This window comes from Phyllopteryx taeniolatus, chromosome 14 (genome assembly GCF_024500385.1).
Source record: "Phyllopteryx taeniolatus isolate TA_2022b chromosome 14, UOR_Ptae_1.2, whole genome shotgun sequence".
Lineage (NCBI taxonomy): Eukaryota > Metazoa > Chordata > Actinopteri > Syngnathiformes > Syngnathidae > Phyllopteryx > Phyllopteryx taeniolatus.
The window spans coordinates 5,415,060-5,436,520 of record NC_084515.1 but is presented as its reverse complement, the minus strand read 5'-3'; the positions used below and the strand labels follow the sequence as shown (position 1 = coordinate 5,436,520).

General features: G+C 41.7%; 1 protein-coding gene across 3 annotated transcripts in view; it reads left to right on the top strand.

Moving 5' to 3' along the window:
- The window catches only part of kcnn1a (potassium intermediate/small conductance calcium-activated channel, subfamily N, member 1a), a 90,750-nt gene that overhangs the window by 40,481 nt on the left and 28,808 nt on the right, over positions 1 to 21,461 (top strand). For all 3 annotated transcript variants that reach the window (XM_061797860.1, XM_061797863.1, XM_061797861.1), the window contains exon 4: positions 1,301 to 1,719. In XM_061797860.1, coding sequence (XP_061653844.1) covers positions 1,301 to 1,719 — 419 coding nt within the window. The remainder of the gene's footprint in view (positions 1 to 1,300; positions 1,720 to 21,461) is intronic.

The window sequence follows — 21,461 nt, the reverse complement described above, 5'->3', positions numbered from 1 at the left end:
TTGGGTTTGAAATATATATTTTGTGACACCAGTCTTGCAACCTTTCTGACTTGTTGAAGTACTAGTTGGATCTGTCCAGAGAACCACAGGACTTGCAAGGGTTGATATGAAAATAAGGATATCAGATATATATAGCCCAAGACTGCTAAGACATTTAAAACTTTGTAAAAGATCCTTAAAATTTATCCTGAAACACACGGGGAGCCAGTGTAGTGATCTTAAAACTGGTGTAATGTTCCACCGCCCTCTGATTTTCGTCAGCACACGAGCAGCTGAGTTCTGATCATGACCATCGTGCCTTCCGGGCCAAAGAGGACAAGGTCCAGCCAGATTGGTTTAAGCACAAAGTTCAAAAGACAGCATCTGTGATGGTATGGGGCTGTGTTAGTGCTGAGGGCATGGGTAACTTGAAGGCACTATTTAAGCTGGAAGGTCCATACATGTTTTGGAGCAACACATGCTGCCATCCAAGCAACCTCTTTTTTCAGGGGAGTCCCTGCTTATTTCAGCAGTGATATGTTCTGTCTATCCCTTTGTAGACGTGCTGGTTGATCGTCTGGTCCACACTGAAGGGGAACACTCAAATTTGTAGTTTGGGTTTGGAATATATCTTTTGTGACGCCAGACTTGTTGAAGTACTTGTTGGATCTGTTGCTTAACTCATTCACTGCTGTGGAGGTTTATATTTGTCAACTGAAATCCAACCATTTACTGCCACCAACATAGTGTAACTATACATCAAGTACGTATTTGGTTGGTGTAGAACAAGGTCTCGCCCAGCTTGTCTGTGAAATTCAGGTTTGTAACTACTGTAATAACTAACAGATCTGTGTATCGCTTTGGATCAGCACAGCTTTGGAGATAATGATTAGGGGGTGACTCTCTGCTTGTCACGTCAACTATGAGGGAGAGAAATGCCAACATGTCGGAAAGCAGACAAGTTTAGGCACCTCACACTCAAACAAAGTATGTTTATGTGTGGTATACACACAAAATGTGTCACTCTAAACGGTAGTAAGTGTGTGTTGCAATCATGGGAAAAGATGAATCAGTCAGTGAATGACAAACACTAAAAATGCAAAAAATATTAGCATCAAAGTAAAAAAAAATAAAATAAATACAAATCATATCGAAAAACGCTTTGTATCAGGTCTGCTTTTGTGTTGTTCAGGTCTATGTATGAACGTCCATATTTGTGTTGTGTTGATGCCAAAGAGGAGTTGGAAGAAACACTGAAAACCTGTGGTGGAAAGAAAGACGAACAATCCTCAGGAAGGTCTTGTTGTCTGCTTGTCCTCAGCTGTTTATGGTCGACAACGGTGCAGATGACTGGAGGATAGCCATGACCTATGAGCGGATCTTCTTCATCGTGCTGGAGCTGCTGGTGTGTGCCATCCATCCCATCCCCGGCCAGTACGTCTTCACGTGGAAGGCCCGGCTTGCTTTTACGTACACGCCATCCGTGGCGGATGCCGACGTGGACATCATCCTCTCCATCCCCATGTTCCTGAGACTCTACCTGATTGGCAGGGTCATGCTACTTCACAGCAAGCTGTTCACAGACGCTTCGTCTCGCAGCATCGGCGCCCTCAACAAGATCAACTTCAACACACGCTTTGTCATGAAAACGCTCATGACCATCTGCCCAGGAACAGTTCTGCTGGTGTTCAGTATATCGTCCTGGATCATTGCTGCATGGACTGTGCGCGTCTGCGAGAGGTAAACATAGGCTTATGAATATTGGATAATGCTGGGGTCAAGTTGAAACACCTTCCTTCCTTCACTAGCCCTGCTGTGTCCTGCACCTGTCAGTGTTACCTGGTTTTCCATCTCTAATTTGCACTTTAATCCACAGAAATGTGTGTGGGATTGTGACGATGAACACGTGGCCAGGAAGGCACACACAGACATGCACAAGCAGCTCGCTCACGACACTGCCTGTTTTAAACGTCAACAACTACAACACCCTGACACATGATTCATTAGCTGAGCAATCGCTGCACAACTCCCCACTCCTGGTCTTTATTGCTATATGGCTTGTCCATAATTCATGAGTGTCTAATTGTTTGTTTGCTGAATGATTTGTTTTGGTAATACAGAGCAGCCCCCCTGGATTCCCTAACCCGTTTTGTGCCCCAAACTGCACAACTGTCTCAAGGGGGGCAGCTACGTTTCTCACTGAAAATGAAAGAGACAGGGAGGAAGGAAAAAGCTTTTCTTTCCTTCCTCATTTGGCATTTACATAGGGAAATGAGACGTTAATGCCAGCTTTGATGTTTTTAAGTCATCTTTGCATAGTTGGAGGGAAGGGGAGTCAGTAGGGTAGAGGGGGGGTTGAGAGCTCCATCGTAACAGGCCTTGTTAGAACTGTGTGATACTGTGGTGCACTGAAAAAGTTAAGAATCAGCTAAGACGAAGGCTTGCTATCACTTTTTTCAGCCATGCCCTGATTATTGATGCTCGGTGAACCCCTGCAGCCCACCTTGCCTGCTTCTACCTCCCGTTTCGTCCCCTACCTCTGCTCTTCACAACCCCACTGACTTCACACCGCTAACTAACCACCTCCCCACGCACGTCGAACCCTGGATCCTCAAAACGTGCGAATGCCAGATAGCGGGTTTAAAACCTCAGTTGGGAAGGCGGCAATGGAAAGATCACAGGATGTTTGAGCTCCTCTGAGAGTGAGGGGTTACCAACATCACAGTTCAGCTCAAGTTTGAGATAGAGTACGTTTAAAGAAAAACCCTGAGCAGTACAAGTCCTGTTTCCACAACAGGCCATTTTAAGTCTAGAAATACATTGAAACTGTGTCATTTGGCCATTTGTTTACATGACAACGTTTAGGAACCTGAAAACGCAAACATTTGAAGAAAAAGTGGATATTTTTTTTTTTTAATGGTAAATTTTTTTTAAATTTATTTGTATAGCACAATTCACAGTGTTTCACTCAATGGAAAAAGGTTTAAAACACACAATTATAATTCAAATATAATTAATAAAACAAATAACAATTTCTCAAAATAAAATAAAATAGTGCAGATTAAATTAAACACTTTCAGTCACATCATGCACAGCGGAACATAACTGTTTTCATCCTGGACTTAAACATTGTCTCAAGTCACCAGGAAGACTGTTCAAGACTTTAGTTACATGTACCTGAAACACAGCTTTACCAGAAGACGTGTCCCTATAGTTTTCATGGTCTGCGATGGTTCCTACGGGACCAACATGTCAGATCTCTACTTTGGTGCTTGGCCATGGAGAGACTAAGCTTTTTTAAAGTCTATTCTCAGAGCGACAGGAACCCAGTGAAAAGACCTGAGGACACAACTGATAGGGTCGTACTTTCTGGTTCCAGTCTGGATCCGAGCAGCAGCGTTCTGGGGGTGCTGCAGCTGTTTTTGAGCTTGTTTAGAGCGTCCTGTGAACAGTAGTCTAACTGCTAGAAATAAATGCCCGATAAGTCTCTCTAATTCCGGTATCGACAGTAAGAAACACGTTGCCGTGTTGATGCTGAAAGCAATAATCTGTAAAAATAGAGAACATTGGTATGGGCATTAAGTGTTCAGTTTGCACATCACTAACAAATCGGTAGCGGTGGAACACAAAGCTGTGGGAGCATTTATGCTTAAAATGCTTATCCAGTTATGCTCTGCTACTGTGACCAGTTGTGTAACATTACCAACCAAAGCCTTCATTTATATATCACACTAACTCGGCAGCGGTTACTGGTTTCAAGGAATACTGCGTTTATAAAAAGTGACACTTTCAAAACCTCTAAAACATTCCATCTGCGGTATGAAAGTCATCTGTTTTGGGTACCGTTGCTTTGTAAATAAAGCACATGCAAAACGTGCTTACAGAGTGTAGCTGCTATATACACTTCTAATACCATATCACATTTACGAGAGCGCCGCCCATCACCCTTCGACAAATCCAGTGTAGCGTTTATATTTTACTATTCCAGTGCAGTGTTTATACAGGGTGATTGAAAAGTAACTCCCTATTTTTAAGTACTTATAATTTATTTCTGAACTATAATTCTTACAATAAATTAACATGAGAAGAAAGTGTATTGCATGGAGTTTTATTTCAAATTTGATATGGGCGCCAGCGTTAGCCACCAGTTTCTCAAGCCGCCTGGGAACCGCATTAACTGATTTCACAAGGAACTCTTGTCGGATGGAAGACATAACTTCTCATATTCGCCCTTCAAGTTCTTCCAACGTCATTGGTTTGGTAGAATAGACTTGCTCCTTTAATCATGGAACATACACAAAAATATTTAGAAAAATATGAATATGAATAACATATGAACAAATTATAAGAATTTTAAAATAGGGAGTTACTTTTCAATCACCCTGTATATTACTATAACTCTCTCTTGAAAGCTACCCGAGTTATCTTGTCTACAATTGGTGAAAAAAATATTAATAGTTATCTGCTTCGGTAGTGAATAATATAATTCACTACCGAAGCAGATAACTAGCTAACTAGCATGGCTAATATCAGTGATGTTGCTATATGTATGTTCACAGATTGGTGAAAACCAGAGAAGTAGCTACTCTTTTGAGAAATTAGTACATTTACTGTTGTACTACATTCTGATTTTATTTGGAAAAATCCAATTGTTTAATTTCTTTTTATATTTACTAATGTACCTATAGAGCACATTCAATTGAAAAAAAGTTGTTCTTATTCAAACAAACATTTCAAAATAGTATATTTTAGAGCTGTAATTGCTTGACACCTTGATAACCTGAAACCACAATATTTTTGCTAACCGTTGTCATACCATCAGAATCTGATACCAGCCCATGCCTAACACCAGCAAAAGGTCTTTTAAGATACGGTTTTGTCTGGGAGGACAAGCAGTTGGTGTACATGTGTCTTTACAAAATGCCATCGCCAAATACTGGCCTGGCAGTACAAAAATACATTTTCTCTGTTTTTACTAGATCGTTGTCATGTAAACATACGCTAAGATCTTTTTTACATGGTTATATCTACCTTATGATTCAATTTGATCTCTTATATCAAAAGCTGTGGACCCTGAATATGATTGGGTCAGTACAAGATTTAAATATATTTATATGATTGGATCACAAGGCCAGAATGTCTAACAAAAGCAGTGATTGGTTTGCTCTCACACACACATAAACACACTCTGACACCTCCCATGACTAGTGCATGTCATTTGGTTTCAGTGTTGGAATAACATGCGTGTCTGGAGATGTGTTTCTATGGATGGGTGCAAGCATGCACATATATGTGAGTGAGTGAGTGAGTGAGTGCATGTGTGTGTGTTTGTATAATGTTTTGTTGTACTTTCTATTCCCCACTATGCTGCTCCATAGGGATACCATGTGAGTCCTCGCTCTCTAGCCGTGGAAACAAACAAATAAAAATCATATTTTGCACCGAGCTGGCGCCACTGCTACTCTGAGTCGGGTTTTGGGTGGGCAGGGTTTTAGTGGGGACAAAGGGCAAGCCCCTTCTGAAATAATTAATTGATGATCCTTCCCAAATTTAGAGTGCAGACTGCAGTGGAGAATTTGGGAGGACCTGTGGAGTTGGCATGAAGGTGGCACCATCCTTCAAAAGGATCCCTCCCAGGTTTTTAGGGGCTAGGAGCAGCACTTTGAAGCAAGCGTCTCTTCGGTATTTTGTGTCGTGTGAGGCCAATAGGGGAAGAGGAGAGGTGGAGATTTTTCCTTCAAGTCACCTTCCCAAGTTGGCCGCAGGGCATTTTGTCACTTCTATTTTTTCCTCCCTTTCTTTATGCAATTGCTATAGATCGGTATTGCACAAAAGTCATTTTAGCACCAACTCCGAGATTTGTATGAGGAGCAAAAACCTTTCTGTTCTTTCATTACCATCTCATTATCTGTCTTCCTTCACAAATTAATTCAAGAATGCTGTAATGCTTTCCTCAGACTTCTGTCCGTTGCCTCTACCCAAAATGATTTTAGATGATCTATATCTAGAGAGGAAGTAGACTGCCGCCAGACAGACAGTCTGAGCATCCAAGAAAAGGACCGATGTCAAGTCATTTAATGCACTTTAATGTAACTACTGGTCAGACAGGGGTGTGTGTTTATGATGTAGTGCAGCAATGATGTGTGGAAAGTGTAATGCAGTAAAATAATAGAAAGGTAAGTTGCTTCCAAACTGAGACATTTTTGAAGGGGTGTTTGAGTGCTGACTGCAGTGTCTCCAGTTTTTGTTCACATCCATAAAATCACATCTCACTCAGCCCACCACTCCCTCTAGTAAACATCAAAACAGCATGCAGGTTTTCATGTTTACTTTTCAAACCCATCATTTCAAGTAGAATAAAAAAACAACAACAAGGGCGTGGGATAAAAGAGGCGCTTGTTTCCCAAAGTGCTGTTTGAGTATCTTCCGTCAACTGCGCCATTGCACTTTGACCGCGCTCCTGAGCCCATCAGAGGGCAATACGGTGTGAGATTGGACAAGCATGGAGTCTGTCTGGAAAATGCCTAGCTGAGGGGAATGAAAGACACCAAAGCGGAGAGACTGAGGGATGGAGGGCTAAAGGGAGGGTGGAGTTTGAAGGAATATTAATCTTGCACTAGATGGATTTAACTCTGGGCCCCCTTTTGCCTTATGTCTTGATGCGGCCCATCTTCAGCGCTAACCTACCTCAACTAAGCTCCTTAACTAAGCTCTCTGGATTCTCCCTCACTACCCTGCAGCTCCCTCCCTCTCTCTCCTAACTCCTGACTGATCCCCTGCGGATCTCTTACTGTACCCATCTAACGTGGCATGCTTTGCCTCATCTCTCCCCACAACTGATTCCCTGTCCCTTTGCCTTTTCGTGTCCATCCAGAGCCAAACAGGCTTAATCCACCCCAAAATCAGTTACACACTCTCATGCATGCATTGCTTGCCTCCCTGGTCTCTCGTTCTTTTTTTTATCCCTGTAAAATCTATTATCGAATTCTCTCCATCTCCTGCTTTACTCTAACGCTGTTAACTGAAACAAAGTACTGCATTTCCAGGTGAGATGAGACCTATAGGCTACGTGAAAGACACGCTTTCAGGAAGTTTAGTTGACTTTCTCTCATAGCTGCATCCCCTGGTTTGAGTTTCAAATCAGCTACACCTCCAAGCTGATAGTGGCATTGCTTAATGAGAAAATATGAACAGCTCCAGTCTACGAACTTCACCACATTGTATGAATGTCAGACCAAAGAAACACCCAGAAGGGCAACTTTGACTTTCTTGACACCACGTAAAAATATGCATCACACATTTGGGTAGATTAAAATCACTTCGTAGTGTGCAGGATAAAACACAGTTGCTTTGATCCCCAAAGATATCAACAGGCGTGGGCAACCACTAGGATTTTCAAATCTTTCAAAAATATGTGAATGCTTAGAAATGCTGCTCCCTGAGCCAATATGGTTCAAAATACATTCAGTATCACAGTAGGATTATTAATAAGAGGACTATATCAAAGCATAACGTTCTGATTGGTCACTAAGGAGTAGGGTTTGCGAAACCTTCTTTGGAATACGCAAGTACCTACTAAGTACCTACTATGGAATACAGTATACAGTATTAGAAATAACAGGAGATACTGAAAATAAATTGGAAATATGCATGTTATTCTATAACAGGGAACTAAATGATTTTTTAAAAAACTGTGTAGCATAATCTTGGTTTTCATGCATAATCAGTTGAAACTCGTAAAAATGCACCAATACTCCATCCATCCATTTTCTGAGCCGCTTCTCCTCACTAGGGTCGCGGGCGTGCTGGAGCCTATCCCAGCTGTCATCGGGCAGGAGGCGGGGTACACCCTGAACTGGTTGCCAGCCAATCGCAGGGCACATAGGAACAAACAACCATTTGCACTCACAGTCATGCCTACGGGCAATTTAGAGTCTCCAATTCAGGCATGTTTTTGGGATGTGGGAGGAAACCGGAGTGCCCGGAGAAAACCCACGCAGGCACGGGGAGAACATGCAAACTCCACACAGGCGGGGCCGGGGATTGAACCCGGGTCCTCAGAACTGTGAGGCTGACGCTCTAACCAGTCGGCCACCGTGCCGCCTGCACCAATACTACGATACCAATATCACTTCACCAGCTTGACAAATACCTTTCAGGTACAGTGACATATTTGAGTTAAACTTGTGCCATGTTGTGTTTGTGTTTTTGAACATTCGGTTGAAAAAACATTTTCATCACCATTGCAAGACCTAATGGCATTATCAAGTATTGGTACTGGGGTTTTGGCAAGTACCCTAGCTCCCTATTGTTGTTTAAAAAAAATAAATAAATATATATATATATATATATATATATATATATATATATATATATATATATATATATATATATATATATATATATATATACAGTGATCCCTCATTTTCCGCGGTTAATGGGGACCAGAACCCCCCGCGAAAGGTGAAAAACCGCAAAGTAGGATTTGCCCCCCTCCCAGGAATTTTCGTGTATGTGTATGTGGGTACCTGAATGTTTAAAATATGTAAACAGTATTTATACTTTACCTATTTACTTTACATATTTGAGACAAAGATTACAACAGTACACGTATTTACTTAAATCTTTATTTATAAAACCTTTTACAGTAATTAACATGCATCAACATTGCGTTCTGAGAGAGGTGAAGAGGCTTGCGTTGGTGGCGGAGAAGGGGCTCTCACTTGACTCGTAGAGGCTTTAGGTTCACTTGGAGACTCTTCTGCTGGAGGCGCTGATAGTGTAGCTGGGGTTTTACCTGGGAGAAAAACATGGTGATGGGTAGTTGTTGTCTTTGTTTTTTCTTTTGCTTCAAAATTCCCCCGTACAAGGACATAACCCCATCTCTTATTACGTGGCGTTACCACACGTTTCGCTTCCTTATTGAGGCAGTTTTGCGGATGTTTGCTTCCTCTTCCTTGATGTACCGCACTGTAGATTCATTCACGCCATAATGGCATGCCACAGATGCATAACTTCTGCCCTCTTTGATCATATCTAAAAGTTTCACTTTTTAGCTGATGGTCATCATCTTCTTCTTCCTCTTGGGCGCCCCAGAGGAAGCTTTCGCAGGGGCACAGCCCTGTAACGGCTTAACTAATCAAAAAAAGTTATCGCTTAAACAAAAAAAGTTATCACGAACACAACACTAAGATACAGTATGCGAGACAGTCAACAGCGTGGACGAGACTGGCGAGACACAACAAGGGAAGATGCTGGGTGAGGCTGCGATGATGCGCAGCCAATCAGCTCATGGGATAAATCCACTCGTGCTCTCGTTGGTCGATGTCGCGCCGGGAACCAATCACGCGCCTTGTATGAGTGCCCGTGGCATGTACAGTACAGTACAGGCATGTACAAAGCCTTTGGGTCAACTCAGCTCTTTGTTTGGCATGCGGGGAAACCTTCTCTCTCGTGCATCAACATGAAACAACGAGTCTTTCCGCAATATGGGTGCTGATATGGCTGTAACTTTTCATTTTTATTTTTTGATGAATTATTTATTTATTTTTTTTGATGAATATTTTCGAAAAATCCGTGAAGCACTGAAGTCGCAAAACGTGAAGCGCAAAGTGGCGAGGGAACACTGTATGTATATATATATATATATATATATATATATGAATTAATCAGTAAGTTTATATATATAAACTTACTGATTAATTCACATGGAACGCGCATTGCCCGGATAAACTGTCTTTCGTAAAATTTTACCGCCGATTTGCAATCCTACTATGGGGGCACTATGATCCTCTAGCCTTGTCTTTATTGCTTTTCTGTCCATGATCTTGTCTGTCTTCAGGAAAATTCCAATACAGGATTTGCACTGACTGTTTGGCTGAAGCATCCTGAACAGTTCCTACATTTTCCTTTTTTGATTGAGTTCTAATCCGTTGAGAAATGCCAACGCTATACACATCAACAATTGGAATCTTAATAAGAAGACAAGTCTTTCCGCGAACGCTTGACTCAGCATTTACACAATAATAAGAGCTGACAATGAAGAACACACAAAAACAGAGAAGAAATTGTGGTAGTGTGACTTCACCTCGATAGTGTATGAACTATTTATGTAATATTTGTGCATGTTTGAGGTGACTGACGCAACACAAAGACAGATGCATTTAATGTGAATGATCTTGTCCTTGAGGGCAAGTGACCTCTGTATGCTCTGATGACCTTATCTGAAAGTGACACATTATCAGTGTCACTATGCACACTGGCTGCTCAGTACCAAACAGCAAACACCCACATTTATTCCAGAGCTATTACATCAAATAGTAGCAGTTGTCTTGCAGTTTAATGTTTCAATGTGAAGGAACCTGCCAGAACCTGCCCAATGGTAATGTACTGCAAGTTTCTGTTAATTAGTTTCCACACAACAAATCAAGTGATATTTATTGAGTTATAGATACATGCTTTTATGATTAGTATGTTTTTTTTTAACAAAATATAATTACATGAATCCCTCCCTAGGCGGCACGGTGGACGACTGGTTAGAGCGTCTGCCTCACAGTTCTGAAGACTGGGGTTCAATCCCTGGCCCCGCGTGTGGAATAAGCATGTTCTCCCCGTGCCTGCGTGGGTTTTCTCCGGGCACTCCGGTTTCCTCCCACATCTGAAAAAGATGCATGGTAGGTTAATTGACAACTCTAAAGTGCCCGTAGGTGTGCATGTGAGTGCGAATGGTTATTTGTTTGTATGTGCCCTGCGATTGGCTGGGAACCAGTTCAGGGTGTACCCCGCCTCCTGCCCGAAGATAGCTGGGATAGGCTCCAGCATGCCCATGACCCTAGTGAGGAGTAGCGTCTTAGAAAATGGATGGATGGATGGATAATCCCACCCTCATTTATTGCAGGGTTTAGGTTCCGGACCACACCCGCAATAGGTGTAACCTACGAAGTAGCAACCACATTTTTTGGGATTATTTATTCAAATGTTAATTTATGAATTGATATTTATTTGCTCTTCTTATTCTTCACCACGCTCCTACCAGATTCTTATAAACAGTTTCTGTACTCTTAAACCTTGCTTCATTTGGCTCCCATGGCGATGAATATGTGTGTGCTTGTGTGTGCCAGTGTCTGTGTTTCTTTTCATCCATCCATCCATTTTCTGAGCCGCTTCTCCTCACTAGGGTCGCGGGCGTGCTGGAGCCTATCCCAGCTGTCATCGGGCAGAAGGCGGGGTACACCCTGAACTGGTTGTGTTTCTTTTCAATCTAGCTATTTCTATCTGCAGTTCAGGATTTTCTCTTTTATCTGTCCACAGAGGCAGCACAGTTTACATGACCATTGAAAGCATGAAGGTGAACGTCACTTTCTCTGATGCGTATTATATTTCATCTCAGAGAGCAACATTTATTTCCAAAAGGCCAAATAAGACAGTTGTTAAAAGTATGTATAAATTATATTTCAAGTGTATATGGCGGCACGGTGGCCGACTGGTTAGAGCGTCAGCCTCACAGTTCTGAGGACCCGGGTTCAATCCCCGGCCCCGCCTGTGTGGAGTTTGCATGTTCTCCCCGTGCCTGCGTGGGTTTTCTCCGGGCACTCCGGTTTCCTCCCACATACCAAAAACATGCATTAATTGGAGACTCTAAATTCCCCGTAGGCATGACTGTGAGCGTGAATGGTTGTTTGTTTCTATGTGCCCTGCGATTGACTGGCAACCAGTTCAGGGTGTACCCCGCCTCCTGCCCGATGACAGCTGGGATAGGCTCCAGCACGTCCGCGACCCTAGTGAGGAGAAGCGGCTCAGAAAATGGATGGATATCAAGTGTATATATCGATTGGAACCAAAAAGACCAGCCAACCTTTCCTGAACATCCATCCATCCATTTCCTGAGCCACTTATCCTCACAAGGGTCGCGGGAGTACTGGAGCCTATCCCAGCTATCATCGGGCAGGAGGCGGGTTACATCCTGAACTGGTTGCCAGCCAATGGCAGGGCACATACAAACAAACAACCATCCACACTCACATTCACACCTACGGGCAAATGAGTCTTCAATTAACCTACCATGCATTTTTTTGGGGATGTGGGAGGAAACCGGAGTGCCCGGAGAAAACCCACGCAGGCACGGGAAGAACATGCAAACTCCACACAGGCGGGGCCGGGGATTGAACCCCGGTCCTCAGAACTGTGAGGCAGACACTCTAACCAGTCGTGCACCGTGCCTCCCTTTCCTGAACATTTATGAGAAATTTCATTATTTTAAATTTGGATGCTTTTCATTAAAAATGTTAAATAGTTACGATTAGAAGGGTAATTTATACATCACATTCATTATATGTTTAAAACAAAGGCTGTACATACAATCTTCTGGACACAATCTTTGACTGGCCACAATGACAAAGCATCCTCAGTTTGATGAGCCTACTTTGATATTGAAAAGCACCTTGAACAGAAATTTGTCGTCAGGATTGTGTGCACAATATCTGTGTGGTTGAAATGACTAAAAAAAGGGTTAATGTAGGTTTGAGAGCAAAGTAGGGGAAACAGGCACCCCATATGATACAGTCATAAAAGCTATTTTTAATCATTTTTATCGGATGTGTGAGCTACTGCTGCACAGCTGGGAGAAAATGTTGCAATGAAGCGACCTTCATTGTTGCCATCTAAAGCTGAATAATGTGTCAAGTGTTACCATCTGCTAAAACACTTTGTACAAGAGAAAAATATACTGAAAATATAATTTCATGTTGCGTTATGGTGGGTGGGGACAGCAATAAGAAAAATGTCAAGAATGGGAGTCTTAATCAAGACCGGTTACATTTCTGGTTCTTTTCCAGTTGAGAACAGAAAAAAACAGCCTGGTTGTTTATATACAAAATAATGCAAATGTGTGTATGTGTTGGTGTGTGTGTGTGTTTGTCAATACAGTACTCATTTTGAAAAAGCTTTTTTTTTTTTAAAGTAGCATAGACAAATCCTACACGACATCTGTTGAAAATAAAAGTACCTCACACTCTTGGGAACAGTACTTGTAATAAATACATTCATTTAAAAATGTCACCCAAACTCGGTCTTATACTACACACCACCAACAAAATAAATAATTGAATTCTCACAACAAACAAAAAATTATTTGTTAATAGTTGTAGTATAATAAACTTTAAAATATATTCTGAAGGCGGCACGGTGGCCGACTGGTTAGAGCGTCAGCCTCACAGTTCTGAGGACCCGGGTTCAATCCCCGGCCCCGCCTGTGTGGAGTTTGCATGTTTTCCCCGTGCCTGCGTGGGTTTTCTCCGGGCACTCCGGTTTCCTCCCACATCCCAAAAACATGCGTGGTTGGTTGATTGAAGACTCCAAATTGCCCATAGGTGTGAATGTGAGTGCGACTGGTTGTTTGTTTCTATGTGCCCTGTGATTGGCTGGCAACCAGTTCAGGGTGTACCCCGCCTCCTGCCCGATGACAGCTGCGATAGGCTCCAGCACGCCCGCGACTCTAGTGAGGAGAAGCGGCTCCGAAAATGGATGGATGGATGGATATATTCTGAACATGAAATTCCATAAATCTCACCTGTAAATTTTGACTTGAAAGTTGCTTCCAGGTAGCTTTAGGTTTGAATCATAGAAATGAACAGTAGGTAATATATGACACGTCCCTTTTGAGCTGCGTGCCTATGGCAACGCTGGGCAAGTAAGGGCAAAGGTGTCAACACGTTCCATGTTTGTGGACAGCAAGAAAACCGAAATAACAAGGATGCCTGCACATTGTGCTGCAAATGGTTGCACTATGTACAATGACACCAAGGGAACTGGGAATAACCTTTAAAAGGTGCAAATATCTGTCTGGCTTTTTTTCAAATGCTCTGTATAGATAGCACAAGCTTTAGCGTTGACAGAAAACTAAACCTTATGAAAATCGGTTGAGAAATGAGCAAGTATTCTGGGGCCCCCAGAAACAGGGCTGTTATGTAGGCACGTCGGTTAGCCGGGCTGCTACCTTGTGCTGGCAAATCTATAGTCTTCTGTTCATATTAATAATTTGAATCTTCCAGCGTCTTGGGCCCGATATCATTAATCACGACCAGTCCTCCATGTTAACATGGATATTTGAATTCAACAGCCGTCAATGGCAGTGAATGAGTTAAATCTCGTAATACTTCACCTCACCTTGACCTGGTCATCCAGCAACACTGACACCTGTTGGCCATTGTATCAAGTATCAAGCAACTTCTTACATTAATTTAAGAGGAGTGGACCAACTGACTGTTTTTCTGACCGTTCCCCCAAAACAGTAAAACAGCACATTTTAGCGTGGCCTTTTATTGTAGGTAGCCTAAGTCACACCTGTCCAATAATCAGCTCATGAAAAATGGGAGCAAAAACAAAAGTTTTGTGTTTATATTTCTGTTGAGTGTATTTGCACTTTGTTACTTAATTCCCACTACTGCAGTACAGAATATTCACTTTATGTGAGGAGGGTGGACGCTTGTGTTGTAAATTCAACTTCTGCGTAAAAGTTGGCAAGGTGAAAGCTAGTGTGTTCTAGTCCTGATGGAGTGATGTTGTGGCTTTAGTACATCAGATGTAGTTTTTAGGTCATGGACAGTGTACGTACGACTAGCAATGCATACTTAAATGCTCAGCTTTCTGGGTTTGTGCTTAAAAGCTTGTCTGTGCCCCCTGAAGGTTGGACGGTCACTTTGCAAAAACAAAACCAACACAAGGCTACCTGTAGAATGCATTGTTTAAATGTGCACGATGTTGTTGTGAAGTTTCGCAAGCTTTGTTCACAGTTTCCTTTCATGTAAGATCGGCCCTGTAGTGACGAACTGGCACACCATGACACACTAGCACTCAGAAGAACTATTCAGAGACACTGTAATAGAGTGCTTGATATCTGATAACCCCAGAGACACGACTCAACACTGAAATATTAAAATGAAGGGCTTCGTGAACAGTGCTTTCTGTTGGATGCCTGGTAGATCAAGGAATAGCACTTTTACCAGGTGGAAGAATGGCTCCATCTGCTGTGTTAAGAAAATGTAGAGTGATTCACAAATGTATTAGTCCACCCTCTAATGCAGGGTTTGTGCAACAGCTACCAGAAATGAACCACATTGGTAATTACCAAAATGATGTTTTACTTCCAGTGTGGTACGAGTACCACTAGTGAGTAAGAGTCAGTGCCCATATACAGTACTGTTCAGTTGTGTTTAACTTTTAAGTTAAAAACATTTGTTTAATCCAATCGTCAATTGTAATCCAACCATTTACTTCGACTAAATGTATATATTCGTCAAGAATGTTTTTCAATGGGTAGGCCTGGAAGAGGGTCTCACCCAGTTGCTCTGCGAAATGCAGCATTGTAAATCACTGTAATGACGAACAGATCCCTTTGGATTCAAGATCAGCACAGCTTTTGAGTAGACGATAAGGATTAGTGGGTGAATCTCGGCTTGTCCCGTCAATTATGAGGGAGAGAAATGCCAACCCATTGGAAGTTGGACAAGTTTATGCACCTCACACTCAAACAATGTGTACGTATGGTATAAACAGAGTATGTGTCTTGGTAGGAAGTAGAAATTGTGTGTTGTGGTCATGAGAAGATTAGGCTGTTAATGGAGTGAATGGCAAACATAGAATGGCAAATATAGAAAAACAACTGATGTTCAACTCAAGCCATGCGGTGAGTCAGCATTGCTCACGACGCACTTAAAAGTCTTCTATCTGTAAATAAATTATCATTTTGCCATCAAAAGCCTTTTCTCAGTCTTGTTTGAGGTGTCACAAAAAACAGCATCCGCCTCATTTTTACGAACGCTTAAGATATGCTACCATATTTTAATGTGGGTCAATACGGTTGTACTTGGAGAGCTAATTATTTTTTCAGGCCGTGGTTGACAACCATGCATGTTAGGTTCATTGAAGACTCAAAAATGGATGGATGGATGTTTGAGGTTTCTGTTATGGTTAATGCAACAGTATATAGATGCACTCTCGAAATTCTGTTTGTTTTTTTTTTGGGGGGGGGGGGGGTGTACTCTTTTGCAAAAAATGAAAATATACTGAAGCACATTCTTTCCTGGTCAAATTATAGTTATTTACTTACATTCCTGAACAGAAAAAAATGTTTTAGTAGTTGATTGTTTTAATTTCTGACTTCTCAAAAAAAGCCCACCGAGCCTCAAATCAGGGCATAAACAGGTGAATTCAATGTGAAATTCCTCATTCCTGTTGAACATAGTAAAATATAGACACCTCACTGAGAAGTCAGTATGGTCTCTGGGCCAAATAAGAACAAAAACAAATTTGTTAAGCACTATACTAAAATGTGGATGAATTGATGCATGTAGACAGCGGCGTCACATCCCGGAATATCTTAACAAGAATGGTAGAAATCCATCATGCAAACAAAGCCTTTACTTTCAGTTTAGTTATTCAGTTGATTTATAGCAATATACACTATTACACATAATCATTCACGAAAGTGCTGTCAGTATCATTTTCCTCGATGAATTAAATGTTGATGTGGGTAAGACAAAATGGAACATTCTACATCACAAAACAATGTCTTTACATACTGCTGGTGTTGCTTAACCATAACAAGCCTGGAGAAACTGTTCCTCCTCCAAGGTTTTTTTCAAATGACAGTCAACATGACACTGTGGCAGTTGACAGGTACAACATGCATAAATATATGGACCAGACAAAACAAGCATTTACTGGTGAGGTATGCCAGTACAGTGACACTCATCTTTGAAAAAGAAATTGCATTGTATTGACTAAAATTTACCAAAATGTTGACTTGGAATGATTGGGATTTTCGCCACTTAAAAGTGACTGTCTACACTGTGTTCCATGGAATATTTCATGCCTTGGAAGTCCTTTTGTACCCTTTTCCTGATTGATACCTTTGAACAATGGCAGTCCTCTGATGCTATGTCTGGAACTTTTTGTCTAGAGGTAAACATTTGACATAGACAATTCTCTTCCTGTAAATTTCATGTCAAGGTGACAGTTATGTACGCAGAAAATCTGTTATGAAGTAGGCTGCAGTTCTTACAGCTTCTTGGAAGCATTGGGTCTTCAGTCATCCATCCATCCATCCATCCATTTTCTGAGCCGCTTCTCCTCACACGGGTCGCGGGTGTGCTGGAGCCTATCCCAGCTATCATCTGGCAGGAGGCGGCGTACACCCTGAACTGGTTGCCAGCCAATCGCAGGGCACATACAAACAAACAACCAGTCGCACTCACATTCACACCTACGGGCAATTTAGAGTCTCCAATTCATACATGTTTTTGGGATGTGGGAGGAAACCGGAGTGCCCGGAGAAAACCCACGCAGGCACGGGGAGAACATGCAAACTCCACACAGGCGGGGCCGGGGATTGAATCCCGGTCCTCAGAACTGTGAGGCTGACGCTCTAACCAGTCGTCCACCGTGCCGCCTTCAGTCATTTCTATTAAAAAAATAAATAAATCTGCAACAGTTCATTGTGCTTCACTGCAAAGTCTCTTTTGGTAGCGAGGTGATCACTGAATTTGAAGAATGTTTCAAAGTCAAGGAAATAGCGTACTATATAGTTGTGATGGCAATAGTTTAATGTTATTTACATTTTATTACTGTCTGAGTGTAGCTCTGGAATCACCATTGGAGAAGGAAAGCAGCTGGAGAAGGAAAGTAGCTGGCAGACATGCATGAATGCCCTCTGCAACCTTTTCGAGTGTTGCGTTACCACATTGTACAGATGACAAACACACAGCTGACCATGAGAAGAAATTTGACCAAAACAAATTGTGTTCCACGGTTATGTACAGAGGTATAGGAACACTGAAGTGTAGACTTTCAGTTTGAATTCAAAAGGCTTCCCCAAAATATGCCATTTACAAATTTTACAACCGTTGTATACGTGGTACCTTGTTTTTCAAGGATACAGCTATATAATTGCATACAGTATATCGATATAATTTTAATCCTCAAATCTGAAACCCATGGACATTACCAAATCACAGTTTCTTCCCTGGAGATGCTTTGCCAGGCCTTCAAGTATCCAATAAGTGAAGAGCATTCTCTATTGGGTTAAGTTCAGTTGGACATTGAAGAATATTCCATTTATTTGCCTTTATCAAGTCTTGAGTAGTTGTAATTTAGGGTCATTCATCTGCATAGTGAAATGTCATCCTATCACTTTTGCAGGTCATCTAGTAGCTTCTCTAAGATGTCACATCCTCAGTAAACAGTGAGCCCATCGCATTAGCAGCTATGCAGCATAACACTGCTTCCACCATGTTGGACAAACCATGTGACTCCCTTATCTAATGTGCCTTATATAATATTTCCTTTTCTTTAACGTTATCAATGGTTTGCACATTACTCTATACTAAAGGTGCAATAATTAATCGATTAGTCAACCATCCATCCATCCATTTTCTGAGCCGCTTCTCCTCACTAGGGTCGCGGGCGTGCTGGAGCCTATCCCAGCTGTCATCGGGCAGGAGGCGGGGTACACCCTGAACTGGTTGCCAGCCAATCGCAGGGCACATAGAAACTAACAACCATTCGCACTCACAGTCATGCCTACGGGCAATTTAGAGTCTCCAATTAATGGATGTTTTTGGGATGTGGGAGGAAAGCGGAGTGCCCGGAGAAAACCCACGCAGGCACGGGGAGAACATGCAAACTCCACACAGGCGGGGACGGGGATTGAACCCCGCACCTCAGAACTGTGAGGCTGACGCTCTAACCAGTTGTCCACCGTGCCGCCCCGATTAGTCAACGATTATCAAATTAATCAACAACTATTCAGTTAATCAACTAATCATTTAGAGACCTTAAGTTAAAATTGTCCAAATCCTCAGAATTTCAGCCTCCCAACATTAAATATTCTGAGATTTCTGTAGTCCTCCATGAAAGCAAACAGACTATCTTTGAGTTTAATCAAAAGAATACCTTTGCAAACATCTGCTTTCACTTTGGGAAAACAATGACCAACATCTTTGCCTATATTCTGAAATCTTACGCACCAAACCAGTTACAGGATCATCATCAATGAATCTATATCAAATAATAATTATGATTATTTTGATCAATATTGTAATCACGATATTTAGTTACGACAATTCCTCGTTAGGGAAAAAAATCTTTATTTTTTATTGCACTACTTTTTACCAAACAATATGCAAAATTTTTCATTTCAAACCCTTTGATTTCTTTAATTAAGAATAAATGATAGATCCATCCATCCATCCATTTTCTGAGCTGCTTCTCCTCACTAGGGTCGCGGGCGTGCTGGAGCCTATCCCAGCTATCATCGGGCAGGAGGCGGGGTACTCCCTGTACTGTTTGCCAGCCAATCGCAGGGCACATACAAACAAACAACCATTCGCACTCACATTCATAACTACGGACAATTTAGAGTTGACAATCAACCTACCACGCATGTTTTTGGGATGTGGGAGGAAACCGGAATGCCTGGAGAAAACTCACGCAGGCACGGGGAGAACATGCAAACTCCACACAGGCGGGGCCGGGGATTGAACCCCAGTCCTCAGATAATACTTAAAAATAAAGAAATGTACCCGCAAATTAATGGAATCAAATACAGTTAATGCATAAAGGGCAATAAGATTAGACTGCACGCACCGACTTTTCATTAGAAACGTCAGTATAGCGAATTGGCAAGGAAGGGAACGTCTCTGTTGTTCTGCTTGACCCTTGATCAGGGGTGCACGGTCACAAACTGCAAAGAACTCAACAGTTGTAATTTCCCTCTCTATTTATTACCGCCGTTTTTTTCATTGCGGTCAGGCCAGACGAAAAGTTGAAGTCAAGGCAAACGCTACAATGATTGTAAATAGGGTCTTACCGTGAGATGCTGCCTCTCTGCCCACTTGCTGAGAGGGCCAACTTCAAAATAAAAGCTACATAATTTAGTACAGTGAACATCATTGCCATTTTAGGCTTTTATTTTGACATTGGTACCGGAGCGCAGTGCTGGAGCTTAATGAAACCTTAACCATAAGTTTTCCCCCTGGTGGCTGGCTGACTATTTTGCAAGCACTGCTGCAAATGAAGCACGTTTCACATGCTGCAGTTCCCACATTTTATATGTAATAAAAATATGCAGACGCTCAGGCTCATTGAGTTGTGGCACCCAAAATCACGATCACGATTAAAATTCAATTAATTGTGAAGCCCTAAATCTATGTGAATTTTCTCCCCTGTCATTTTAAAATAATGTCCTGTTTTTTAATAAAGTGATGTAAATGATTTTTTTATTTGATTCATCGATAAAGGGACAAAAGAATCAACAGATTAATCAATTATTAAGATAATCGTTAATTGCAGCACTATTGTAAACCCTCTGTATTTATATGACGGCATCTCTTGATTGTAGGTTTGGACAGTGAAACGGCAACTAGGATTGCAGCTATTGAACATTTTTCGAATCAAGTATTTTACCAATTATCACATCGATTAATCGAGTAATCAGATACAAATGGATTTTTATTAAACAACAACATATATCCAAAATGTGCATGTGAGGTGCAGGTTTTATTTTTTTTCCACGTGGTCGCCACCCTCATGGTCTATTGTAGTATCTGTGACTTTGAGAGCGTATGGCTTTAAAAGGCAAGGCCTGGCCTGGTGAGTGACGTGTGCTTCAGCGAATGAGAGGGTAGTTGGCTGTTGCCATCTCAGTCAGTATGTGAGTTGAGTGGCAGGGCGTCAATTGTAGCCATGGCACCTCATGTATAAATGTATTACATGTTTCTTTCTTTTGTTTTCGTTTGTTCAGTAAAACAATTGAGCAGCTGTGTCTATCCTTGACCAGTTGTGGGGGCATTACAATACATTCAAAGTAGTGGTGGTAGGCTATATTAAATTAGCTAACATCGATATTTTGGCATGTTGGCGACCGTAGATGTGTGGTTGTGGTATGCTAGTTCTACTTTGAAGTACAATCCCAATTCCAATTAAGTTGGGACGTTGTGTTAAACATAAATAAAAACAGAATACAATGATTTGCAAATCATGTTCAACCTATATTTAATTGAATACACTACGAAGACAAGATATTTAATGTTCAAACTGATAAACTTTATTCTTTTTAGCAAATAATCATTAACTTGGAATTTTATGGCTGCAACACGTTCCAAAAAAGCTGGGACAGGGTCATGTTTACCACTGTGTTACATGACCTTTTCTTTTAACAACATTCAATAAACCTTTGGGAACTGAGGACACTAATTGTTGAAGCTTTGTAGGTGGAATTCTTTCCCATTCTTACTTGATGTACAGCTTCAGCTGTTCAACAGTCCGGGGTCTCCGTTGTATATTTTACGCTTCATAATGTGCCACACATTTTCTATGGGAAACAGGTCTAGACTGCAGGCAGGCCAGTCTAGTACCCGCACTCTTTTACTACGAAGCCACGCTGTTGTAACACGTGCAGAATGTGGTTTGGCATTGGTTCTTTTCCT